This window comes from Camellia sinensis, chromosome 15 (assembly GCF_055761805.1).
Source record: "Camellia sinensis isolate YWXY chromosome 15, ASM5576180v1, whole genome shotgun sequence".
Taxonomy (NCBI): Eukaryota; Viridiplantae; Streptophyta; class Magnoliopsida; order Ericales; family Theaceae; genus Camellia; species Camellia sinensis.
In genome coordinates, this window is record NC_138975.1 from 20,108,299 (window position 1) to 20,121,476 (window position 13,178).

General features: G+C 33.8%; 1 protein-coding gene across 1 annotated transcript; it reads right to left on the reverse strand.

Moving 5' to 3' along the window:
- Positions 1–2,594: 2,594 nt before the first annotated feature.
- LOC114261951 (homeobox-leucine zipper protein ATHB-15) lies at positions 2,595–10,943 on the reverse strand. The gene is made up of 18 exons (XM_028202277.2): positions 9,692–10,943; positions 9,325–9,484; positions 9,093–9,193; positions 8,892–8,982; positions 8,142–8,237; positions 7,939–8,052; positions 7,759–7,842; positions 7,470–7,625; positions 7,299–7,373; positions 7,097–7,203; positions 6,797–6,989; positions 6,271–6,456; positions 6,089–6,169; positions 5,655–5,789; positions 5,210–5,535; positions 4,463–4,568; positions 3,848–3,997; positions 2,595–3,017 (listed from the first exon to the last, which is right to left on the reverse strand). The coding sequence occupies exons 1-18, from the start codon at positions 9,901–9,903 to the stop codon at positions 2,871–2,873; spliced, it is 2,520 nt and encodes an 839-aa protein (XP_028058078.1). The 5' UTR covers positions 9,904–10,943; the 3' UTR covers positions 2,595–2,870.
- Between the last annotated feature and the right edge of the window lie 2,235 nt (positions 10,944–13,178).

A 13,178-nucleotide genomic window follows, 5' to 3' on the forward strand; every position in this document is an offset into this window, starting at 1 on the left:
GTCTTGAACTACCCATTAGGGATAAGAACATAGTTTTATTTTACATTTTAACCGTCTAGAAATGCTTAATTAGCATGGGATTCTCCGTTATCTTAAATTTCTCTGTTCTTATATCCTAATGCACTTCCAATCTTAGTAGGTTCATTTCTTGAGATTCCATCAAAACAAAAGGATTTGTTGCTACCTTTTTACCCTTTAGGGTTTTTTTTAGGGTTGCTCCAAATTCTAATACCCATTTTTTCACCCATGGGGTTTTTCCTTGCCTCAGTTGACTACTACACATAGTTGCATTTGCCCACTAGGGTTTTGAGTCAGTAAGTCTTGCACAACCATCCTCGCCTTAATTTCTTTAGATATTATGTATTTGTTCTATTTCTATGATTCTAGTCTTGTAAATCTACTTCCTCTCTCTCTCAACCTTGTTGTGTGTGAGTGTTTTTCAAGACCTTGTTTTTATAGATCAAAGAAAAGAAACTGGAAAGGCTATAGAGGCAGAAGGACAACCGGTCTCCAGAGTATGCCGACAAAGAGAAAAGATTCAAGGATAGAAGATTTTATAATTAAGTCCAGCATAAGTCCATTACAAATCTTGTATTCCATGCAATTAAGCTATATCTAGAAGTCTTTAGTAGTAAGTTGTAAAGTCCAGCCTCAAGTCATGCTCAAACCATGAGGTCTAATCTAATCTATGGCTTGATTTGTACTCAGATAATGAATCTGATCTTAATCAAATAAATTTTTAGTTGTAAATTTGTTGTGTTCATTCATGTATTTGCAGAATTCTCTCAATATTTTGCGTTACTGTGTATTGATCGTTGTCCTTCACATAGAATCTTCCATTCTTATCATCTATTTTAAACCACCTCTCTGTCACATAAAAATGTGGTTTTAATTTTAATTATATGATGAAAAAATTATTTGAAATGAGTAAAGAAGATTCAAGGTCGTTTTCTATCAATAGAATGTTCAATGTTTTAATGTTCAGATTTCATATACCAAAAAAATTAAATAAATAAAAACAAAATGTTGCAACTTGAGTAAACCTCATAAAGAACCTTCTAGAAGTTTCAATCAGGTAATTTAAGTCGGTTGTTTTACTTGCACTAAAATTAATCATAAAATTAGATACACTTTTCTCATGTGAGTGTAGAACCTATAAAAAAGTGAGACTCACCTTATATAAGAGATCTATGTCAAATTTTGTGATCAATTTCTGTATTCCTGTTAATTTTTTTGATTTAGATTGTTTAATTTGACAACGTAATACAATTCATATATAATATCACTTCAATAAAAAAAAAAATTACAAATAAAATTAAAAGGTAACCACTTGTATCGTTAAATCAACTATGCAATTTCCATTACTGCAATAGAAGATTTCTTACTAATTAGTGATATCACAGTATAATATCATTATTATACCTCAAATTTACTTTTAGTCCGTACATGCAACACAAACTGGGTTTAATTTTACTTTCTTTTTTTTTTTATCGGCAAAAAAAAAATTTATTTAATAAGAATTAAAGATAAATTTTTACATCAAACATCAATAAAGAACAAAATCAAGTGCTATAAGCATCAAAGTTAAGATTATTCATTCTAACTAGGAGGTTTAATTTTCCTTGGTACAAAGCATAACCATACACTGGAATCTCAGTCATTAATTATCATAGATAGTGTCTAATACAACTTAACTCTCAAATCAAAAAATTGTTGTATGTCACCAGATTTTTATCACCGCTCAATCAGATTCTTGTGTTAGTTCCGAAACAAAATATGTTCATATACTGAAATATATATATATATATATATATATAAATTCAGAGGAGACTCATTTAACATAAATCATTAAATGTAAAAATAAAAAATAAAAATAACTTGTACAAATTTAAAAAATAATAATAATAATGAATAATTAATTACCCAAAAACTGAAGCTTTATTTGTTATAATCTAAAAGTCAAAAAATCGCAATCTTATTTAAATCACATCATCTTATTTAAGATAGTGTTTGGCAAGTGATTTTAGGTCTAAAATAACCACAATAAATAAAATAGACTATTTTAATCATAACAAACAAAACATCACATCTAATTCATAATCATTACACTCTTCTCTCACAAAAAAAAAATCAAAAAAGCCAAAAAACTAAAAAACCATTCCTAAACCAAGCTTTTTAACCTATGCTAAAATAGCCAAAAACAGAGATTAAATCACATCACCTCTCTATCACATCACTTCAAACCCAACATATACTTAACTCATATTTTATAAAAAGTCAAAAAATACACTTATTTAGATTATTTAGATTATCTCCAATCACCTGAATAACTGGAATAATTTTTACTTACTGAAAAAAAAAAAAAAAAACTACAGCACCAAAATAGGCCGATTAAGTGATAGCTACCACCCTTTCAGGACACTAAATAAAATGATCCTTTGTTCTTAGTTATATCCGTACTTCTGTCTCAGTACATTTACAGCTTCAAAATGTGATAAAAATCTCAAAACATAAAGGTATGTCGAGAAGCCGATTAAGACCAAGCGATTTGGGGCTAATGAATCTGGTGCCAAAACCACACAAGCTAGAAAAAGTAACAATGCTCCAAGCACCACATCCTATATTATATTTCAAAACACCGACCTAAAACTAATGTCGTTTACTACATAAGATTGATTAGATCGATAAATATTAATAAGTCGGAGCACCACATAACAAAAAAACAAAAGGCATAGTATCAGATTCCATGTAGGAAGATCGCCAAAGCACGACCAACAACATGCAATGGGTCCTCATCGGTTCCCCTAGGTTCCACAGCAAACAGCGAGAAGAGTATAGTATTTAAGAGTTCTACAACATAGTACTGAGCCTTACACAAATGACCAATTCATGAACATGAAACAGATGCAATGAGCATTCTCTTCTTCATTCAACACTTTCCAAGCAACTGCTCTCTCATAAGAAACCGGCCTCCCCATGCTTGACAAACATATCCCACCTTGTAGACAAGCAAAACCCTACCAATACACAAAGCCAAAGATAATGTGAAAATCAGTGATATATAGTAGGTACTCAGTGCTTCTACAGAGTATTGAGCCTAATCTAGCCTCTACCCATGCAATGCATGAGCCAGTACATGTTGAAGTTTCCCAGACAGAAAGCCAGAAAAGAGCTTCTAACTTGCCTTAGGCAGGTAACTCCAATTATTTTCTCACAAAACATCTAGGAAAAGTTCTTATTTTACGCTCTGTTCATTTTACATTACATTTAAAAACTTTCTGCATAAAATATTCTTCATAGTAAACATATTTCTATGTTTGGTTGCGATCTTGAAACTAATGTGCTAGTGGATGTATTAGTGGGTGGTGGTGGTGTTAGTAGTAATGAGGTGGTGAGGGTGATGGTGGTGTTGGGTTTGGGATGGTCAAGGTGGCAGCGGCAGTGGTAATCCAAAATGTTTTTCACATTTCATAAGTGGCAAACATTTCGTCCAAGTTTGTTTTTCCTAGGCCATAAAAATGTTAATTTCCACAAAAATATTTTCCATCAAAACAAATGGAGCATAGTTTACTCGAGACAGAACAAATGGAAAACTCTAAATGTATATGGCATACAATTATTATTATTTTTTTAATATTTAGGACATACTAACGCGAACTGGGATTAAAATTTACACCTACCACTCTCTTGGCAGAGGCAAAGTTAATACGTGATTGTGTTTGACATATGGTGAATGCCTCATTAAGTTTGGTTGCTTTCAATAACAGATCCTAGTACAGTTAGCCATCATCTGCTTGATCTCAGTTATTATTTATCCAATTTATTAATTCAAGAGAAAATTGCAAACCTGTTGCATAATTTGTGGAAACTCAGAGCAGAGAGTTTTTCTTCCATGATCATCAAATATCTTCTCCAAAGTAATGTCTTGAAGGGCGACCAAGGTTGTCTCAAGCATGTCAAGACCAGCCTGGTTAGCAAAGGTGAAAACTGGCAATGCCTGCATGTACAGTTAATTGTAAAGATAATGAGCTTGTAGAAGCAGCATAATTAAAAGCTATCTAATTTTTGTATTTTAGGGGTCTAAACTAACTGGGATTTTTAACTGTGACATATCACCCTCTGTTCTGTATTAACTGAGTTTTTTTGTTTTTTGGACAATCGATACAAGGGGAATAGGGGAAGCAAAGCTGCACTCGTGGCAGTAAGAATTAAACCCAAACATTACACCTACTAAGGGAGTGCCTCATCCATTAGGCCAACCCCTTCGTCCTTAGCTTAACTGGTTATTTAAACTCCGGCAAAATACAAATCTTTCAGCTTTTTGGAAGTCCAATTACCTTTTAAATTTGAAACTGTGAATAATAAACAATTAAAAATAATAGCGTAGGAAGACAATTCAAGACCCATGTCACAGAGAGAGAGAGAGAGAGAGAGAGAGAGCTGAAAATTTTAAGCCACATACCTTTAAAGAGCAGCACATAATAGCATCTGTGTGATGCCAAAGGGTTTTGAGGGTGGTTTCACTTCCTTCACTGCCAGACTTGAGAAGCTCTACTCCCAAATAACACCTGTCAAGAAAGAAAGAACACACCAAGGACCAGTGAGAGCAAAAAAATTTTTTTTAAGCCCCCAAAAAGACCAAGTGCTACACTTCGGGACAACGGAATTCAAAAACTAGATTTATAGAACTCCTCTTGATTTGACCTATTAAATAGAGTATGCAAAGTTCAGAAATTTTGTTTTCATTGGCATCCATCTAAGAACACACTATTACAATCTAATCCAATAATGCCACAAGGAAGATATAAAACTTCAAACATCAAAGTCATGCTCCACTGTACCTTGAAACATTAGTTACTTGTACCGTAATAAACCTTACAAATTGAAACATAAAACTTCACAAAAGCAGCACAAAAAGAAGCAATAAACGGGAATCAGTGACATGTGAAATCCCTCTATGCAATTTGAAGTAAGAAAAACTGTTTTTTGAAAAGTTCACAAAACAAGCTGCATTTCAAAATTATCAATCAATTAAGCCCTTCCCAAGAAAGAGAGAAAACAACATTACAGGGCAATAAAGATAACATAAATTAGCAAATTATAACTTGACTTTAAATCTCTTTGGTTGTCATTGTCCATATGGATTTAGAGCCAACTGATTCAGCTTTTATGTAATACAAATCTAAATAAAACAACTTGTGTAACACACCTGTAACTGTGGCAGATCCACTGGGCAAGCGTATTTGCTTCAGGAGTACCCAACGGAGGCCGAAGACCACCATGGGAACTTAGATGAGACGGAGAGAGTGCTAATGCCACCCTCTGAACAGATGATATAATGCTGCGCACGTACTGCCGAGCCATTGATGCTACACTTTCTTGCATGTGGCTCTCAAATGCAAATTCAAATGCTATTGTCATCACAGATCTTGTACTGCCACCATTAGAAGTATAATCATTAGATGCTTTATTTCCAGCCGGTCCAATCTCGAGAGCAGAAGCAAGGTCAAGGGTACGATTTGGACTGGAAGCTTCCTACAAAATGTCCCAGTTCATCAAATAAATGAAAGTCCAAAGAAGAGTTTAAAGTAGAGAAAAAAAGAGAAAGAATGACAACAGAATACAGCAACTATAACGTAATTCTAGATGCTGACCTTCCCAGAATCGAGAGGAATGATGCGAAAACCAGAAGGCAAAAGAGGTGCATCATCAGCAAAAGAGGCATCAATAGGAGCAAATATAAGTTCAGCACAGGTGCCAACAGCATTCTCATCCATTCCGCTGCATAGCTGTTAGGAAAGTATAAACGACATTAAGCAAGAACATTGGGGCCATAAAAAGTAATGGATAAAAAAAAGACACAGGACTTCGTAAAAATGAACTGGTAGTAACATTTAAAAAAATTTAAAATATCCCCATTACAAAAAAAAATTCTGTGAAGATATGAACCAAAACTTTAGGCTTGTTGGGGGGAACATGCCCACAGACCGTGATAATTCATGCATTAAATATATAACAAAAGATATGCAGAACCAAAACTTTAGGCTTGTTGGGGTAACAGACAACGATATGAAGAACCAAAACTTACTTGCAAGAGAAACATGTCTCTAGGCATTATTGCATCTTCAGGACAATGTCCAACACCTTCCAGCTTAATGACCTCCAATAACTAATATCCATGAAATGAAATGTACAATCTATGTCAAAATTCCAAGTAAATATTCAAAATTTTGGAATAGAAAATGAAGAAATCAAGATGAAATTACTTGCCTCTTCATGCTCAATAGTATGAGCCAGTGGCAGAATAACTTGACCTGAAAAGCTTCCAACTCTAGACCCTGGTAAGCTACAGGGACCGACTTTAACAGCTGCAGCTGAGTAAGCATCGATACTATTGTCTGCCCATTCTGACCTGTGCTCCCGCAGGAATCTAAGTAGTATTGCAGGGGGCACATTCTGAAATATAGGAACAGTGTACAGCAAGATCAGATAAAGAAATGTTAAGCTCGAAATGAGAACATGAAAAGAGAGAACTAGTAGAAAAGGATTGGGCAAGACTTGCATTAATAGACCTATATACAACAATTATCTTAATTTACTTAACTTGCTAATATGTGAAATTTCATAACAATTGCTCTCCAGAACAAAGTGGAAAGCATTTGTTATCTTGGGATGCTTAATTTAACAATCTATTAATGGGCAAATTAATTATAGAACGAGCACTCTACATTTTTTTTTTTTAATAATTGTTTCCCATGGAATATTCAGACAAGTAAAACACTTGCAGTATGCTGACCTGCAAAAGCATTGACGCTTTCGCACACAAGACCGCATTGCTGACAGCTGGAAATCCACTAGCAAAGGTCAGATTTAGACCCATTAGTTTGTCAGGAGAAGAGTTCACAAGGATGGTGACATCATCCATGCCATCATTTCCTATCATAGACCACCCCTCATCAGTAAACCCATTAAGAGCCTCATTGAAACCCCTGCCAGGACGCAAAAAAATAAAAATAAAAAATCAGTTTCATTTCAAGGCAGCAGAAGATAACTATCATGTTAACTTGATGATGTTCAAGGAGTAAAATATATCAACCTGCTCAACCTCTGGCTAAGTGCTCGTAGAGCTGCAGGTCTTCTGCCCCAGTTGGTGGCATTAGACTGAGAAACCTCCTGAGCTATCTGCCTCAGTTGGCGAAGAGCCTGTATGAAAAGGAGGGATGTCATCAAAGATATCAGAGTAAAACCCTCACTTAGATTATTGAATATGCATGGGGAAGTAAAATTAAAAGTCTTACAGCCATTGTTGTCTTCTGAGCAAGTACAGTTGATGATTCATACAATGGCCGCAACACTTCAGGAACACTCCATGCCTGATCAACGATACATGACAAAATTAATAGGATAAAAAAATTTCAAATAATTAGGGGAATGAAATTTGGTTACACATCGCATGGTGACTTGTTTACCTCCAAGCTCATATGATCAACAATGTGGATGATTGAGCCACCCCCTTCACAAGGTCTAATCAGGTACCCACTCGGCAGCATTTCTGCTCTCACAAAATTCGGAACTGGTGGCATGCTTGGACCATTTTGAGTATTACTAAGTGATCTTTCACACACCTGAGTATTTCATTAGGGCCATTCAACAACAAAAAGGTGATTGGTTGGAGACCCAAGCAGCAGACTAGGAACAATAGCTAGATGGACTACAATTGAATAAACATTGAATTAATAAACTTGAAGAACCACTTACCACGAGACTGCCATCCTCCATAACAGAAGTATAGCGTAACAAGCAGAAATCACGAGCAGGTGCCAAAGTTGTTGGCGCATAGAGCTAAGAAATCAGAAAATATTTCAAATTCCATCAAGCAGTTATATCATAACACAAGTACTCCATCATACAATATGAGAATAGAACAATTAATACTACCTGCATGTAAAGCAGCTCAATGGTTCCACCATTAGCAGTAGGCAGCACATTTAGAACATCCACAGCTCGGCAATCGCGATACCACGAAGGCCGATCCTTAAGGATTTCTGCAACCTGGAAGTAGCGAAGCATAACCGATAAATGCTTCACATAAACTCCACAACTACTACAAAAAAGAAGAAAGAAGGGGGAGACTATCGTACCCTTGTAGGCTCTAAACCCACCAGGCCGCAAGCACGCGCTGCCACACCAGTGCAACCATGAGAAATAGCAACGATTCCAATGGAATCCGGACCAGGCTAAGCATAAGAGAAAGCAGTTTGTTCAGAAAGAGACCAATCATCAACTCGGTTTTTAACATAACAAATGGCATTATTAACCCTGTCAATACCATGAGTAAATACAAAACAAAAAAGCTAGGGACCCAGACATATCCACCTAGAAAATTATGAATGAGTGATTGTGGGGTGGAATTTTTTTAGGGTAGGGTTCATATATAGAATACATTTCAACCACAAAATGATAATTATGGGTAATTTTTGGATAGTTAAATCTAAGTTTGTAATATTATTGAATACAAAATTAAAATGGGCAAATCAAATTTTCTTGTAAAACCAGACGAGCATGGTTTTAAATAACAGTATTGAAATATATATCAATATCGGTGATACGGTTATATATCAATTAATACCAAATACTATCAACCTATATATTGATATATAGCAGTATGAGAGGTCTAACTCCAGATACGTGCCATATTTAAAACCCTGTTGGGAAGTGTCTCAAATGTTATCACTGTGTTTTGTACTATACTTGACATGAAAAGATCAATTTAATTATTTTTACCTCTCAATTTCACCAATACTGATTAATTTGTTTGAAATACAAAATAAAATAATAATGCAGGTATTTCAAATAAAAGATCGTATATTATTCCAAAGTTACAGCCATACCTTCATTCCAGGCATTTGGACCCACTCTACAGCGGTTCCAGTGGCCTTTGAAAGAAACTCTGTTAAAGTCTCTTCTGCAATGGACAAAAGCCTGGAATAAAAACACACAAGCATACAAATTAATATGCCAACACACAAAACATAGTGACCACAGCTCACAATAACGAGAAAATGACCCAACAACCATATATCCCCACTAACCCTGCAGGACTAGCATCCCTTGGCGGATGCTGCGGCGTCAAGTGGTGTTGACCACTCGTCACCACCGACTCACAACTAGTGTCTTTGGTTGCTAGTGTCGTCTGCAACGAAAACAACCCTTCTTTTATCTCAATATCCATCAAAATTAGATTTAAAACAATATTGGATAATAATTTATAGTCCAATTAGTTAAAAATTAGGATTAACAGGAACAAAAAAAAAAAATACTCACATTCTGCGTATGTTGGCGAAAGTAGCCATTTTCATACACCAGATGAGACACCTGCTTCTGCAACCTATCATTCTCTTCCATTAAAAGCTTGTTCATGGCGGTCAGTTTCCTATTCACAGCTTGAAGCCGTGAAGCCTCTTTCCTCTGCTTCTCTCTGCATCTGTAGATAACACCAAGATCATCAAGAATACAAAAAATCAGTACTACCCACAACAATGCAACAAGAAATGTATAAAACCCAGAAAAAATTTCAATCTGATTGACTCATGAAACAGCACTTCCATTCAAAAATCTTGTTTTTCCTCAAGTTCCCTTATCAATCAAAACACAAAAATTACTGAGAGAGAGAGAGAGAGAGAGATCATACCTTCTGTTCTGAAACCAAACTTTGATTTGTTTGGGCTCGATGTTGGAGAGGATAGGGCATTCGCGGATGAGTTGTTGCCGACGAGTCGAACTGGGTTTGGGGCAATCATGATAGAGCCTCTCAAGGGCTTCGACCTGCTCAGGTGTGTAACGGACATATTTCCCATTGTCCATCACTGCTGTCTTACCATCCTTGCAGGACATTGCCATCATCACTTCAAACTCAAAAAACACTTTCCAAAAACACAAGTACCTTAATCTTCTCTCCTTCTTCTTCTTCAGAACAAACCCACAAACTTTAGAACTAGCACAAACCCATCACTGTCTCAGTCAAAGCAGACAAATGAACTCTAAAAAACAAGTATTTGAAGAGAATGTCTCACTGGGTTTTCAGGTCGTTTGGGTTTATAATACTATATTAAATCGATCACGAAATGCAAGACAACTGATTACCCAACTGAAACGTTGCTAATCCTTCGTTTTCCCGCAATATGAAACAGCTCCAAACACAAGAAATTTTGAAATCTTTCGAATTCAGCGCTTTTGAAACCAACAGAGATCACCAAAGATCGAAACTTTATCAAGCGTTTCCTCAAAACAACACTAAAAAAAGCATTCGCAATCACAAACTCTGCTCTCAATGTCCCATTCCTCAAAAACCCAGATCACAAACTTGTTGTATTTTTCTCACTCAGACGATTCGAATCCGAAAAAACCCAAAAAACACTTTCGAGGAATCAAAGCACTAACTCTTGAAACTGAGGAAAAAGATGCTAAAAAATGAAGATTTATCGCAAGATCGGAGCTATGAGTCTTACGCTGAGAACCCAAATCGAACGAAGCAAACAAACATCGATCTTCATACTTATCCTGAAGATTCCCCTGCTGCTAAATCGTTCCAAGTCGCTGAAACATTTTCACACGAACACATAAATGTACAAAAACACATACACAAATATGAATATTTAAAAGATCTTTTAAAGATGGTGATTCTCTGATATTTTTATTGGGTTTGGAGAGAGAGAGAGAGAGTGAGTGAACAGAAAAACCCTAATTCTGAGACAGAGGAGGAAAGTGAGTGCTTTTTCGCTGTTGCTTTGTTGGGTTTTGGTGTGTATTGGTTTCATGTGTGTAATGGTGTGTGTGTTTTGCCATTGGCTCGTCACTTTCGGATTTCAGAGAGGTCTTCTTCACTACTCTCTTCTCTTCTACTGTTGCAGAACCTAAAATTAACTTCTTTTTTTTTTTTGAATGACACAGTGTCAGGACTAAACTGCCCTTTGGTATCACTGGAACCCTATGACCTTAAAAGTTTGGGAATTTGCAATTGCTGCCATTGGTAGGTACTAGGTAGGTTACTTGAATTTTTATTTATTTATTTTTATGAATTTGATGTTCAAACCAGTTTACACCCAACTCAAATCTCCTCCTCGATCTAGTTAAAGGCAAGTCATTTATGTGGAGATCACAAAAATTTTTGTATTGGTTAAGGTGTCGTATGATAAGTGATTTTTTTTTAATTAAAAAGTTAAAAATTTATTAAAAAAATTAAAAAATTAATAATTTATATCAAAAAGTTAAAAATTTTATTTTATCTCTATTTTTTACCTATCTTTTCATAAAAAATTAAAAAATCATCTTAATATTTTTTCTTATCTCACATTTTAGCCAAATAGTTACTAGAAAAACATGTTTCCAAACGAGGCCTAAGTTTTATTTGGTAAGTGTTTGTTTTAATGTAAAAGTTAAAAAATTATTAAAAAATCAAAAAATTTATAATTTATACTAAAAAATTAAAAATTCTATTTTTTCTTTATTTATTTCACATTTTTACATAAAAAATTAAATATTCATTCCAAACATACTAATTTTTTTACCTCATATTTTAGTCAAAAATCTAAAAAACTACTAGAATAATATGTTCCCAAATGAGACATTAAATCACATAAAAGTATACAAATTATTCAATCTTCTCAAAATATTATGTTATTATGGACTTGTTTGGTATACCTTATTATAAGTTAAAAAATGATTATAAAAAAATAAAAATGAAAAACACTCTCTAGCTTTAGCTTTAGCTTTTAGATTAGGGAGGTAGGAAAAAACAAAAAAATCGACCAAATCGGTTAAACTGAGACAAACTGGTCATATTTGGTCGCTTTTTTAACATAAATCGATCTGTGTGGTTTTTATTTATTTTTATTTTTTTTGTTTTGATTTTCGATACAGTACTGCTTTAGACACCTTTGCACTAAATTAAACCGAAATTGACCTAAAATTTCGCATATTAAACATAATATATATTAAATATATAATGAAATTGGTTAAGTACAAAATTCAGTTGATTCAATTGATTCACTTAATTATTTATTTTTTCTTAAATATTTCAAATTGGACAATAGATATTGGCAATGTGATAAGTTGTTAGTTTGCCATTCATATGTATTTGAGTCAAGTTTTGCTACTATTATGCCTATATAGCTATATCAGATGATTATGTCGTTTTTAATTTTTTGTCATAAGTCTACTTAATGAACTTGTGATTTTATGGGATTTGATAGTTTTAAATTTTGGTTTTCCTTTGTGTCAAGACTTTAGTTTTCAAATTATATTTTGTTTTTAATTCAACTTCAGTAAAAGTTTAAACACTTTAGTATATTTATTAATTCTTTTGTTTGTATTTTTATTAATGATTGGATTGGATATTGAAATAATGTACAAATGACTAATTTATTATTTTTATATAAATTATTTACTATACTACAAATGTTAAGATGTAACTTAGATTTGAAAGGTCCTAAATCGAAAATTGCACCATGTCGAATCATTTGAATTGACGTAGTTTAGTTAAAATTTCAATCTGTATCAGCTCTTAATATAATAAAACTAACATTATCATTTAGGTGAAATTTGGTGTAAAAATTCACCTAAACACTAATCATCCCAAACCAATTACATCCCTATTTTTTACAATGAGTTGAAGTTGTACTACTCATTTGTACTTTTATGTAGTTTGAAATTTACTGTTGAAGCAAAAAAATAAAATAAAAAATAAGTTAGTTTAATGGCTTATTAATTTATTTTGATCATATTACCTCTCTATTTATTTTTACTTTTTTTCATAATAAGTTAAAAAGTCAACTTATAAGTCACTTCCCAAAACAATCTTCATTTGAAAATAACTACTGCTACTCATTTGTACTATACAATTTGATACGGACTTTCAAATTAATTAAGTTATAAGTAACTCATTTAAACTGTATCAAACAATCAATGTGTATCTAACCATACTCTTTTCTTAGTATGTATATAGGCTTTCTTTGAGAATTTGCTTAAAAAATTAGTTTTTTGAATAAAAATACACCAAAAATGTTGGTATTAAAAATGAGATTAGTTTATTATCTATAAGGTTAGACTAAGTTTAGCACCAAAATAACCTTGGCCCAGACACTCGTGTAGTCTTGCCCAAGCTACTTGACGTTGGTCGA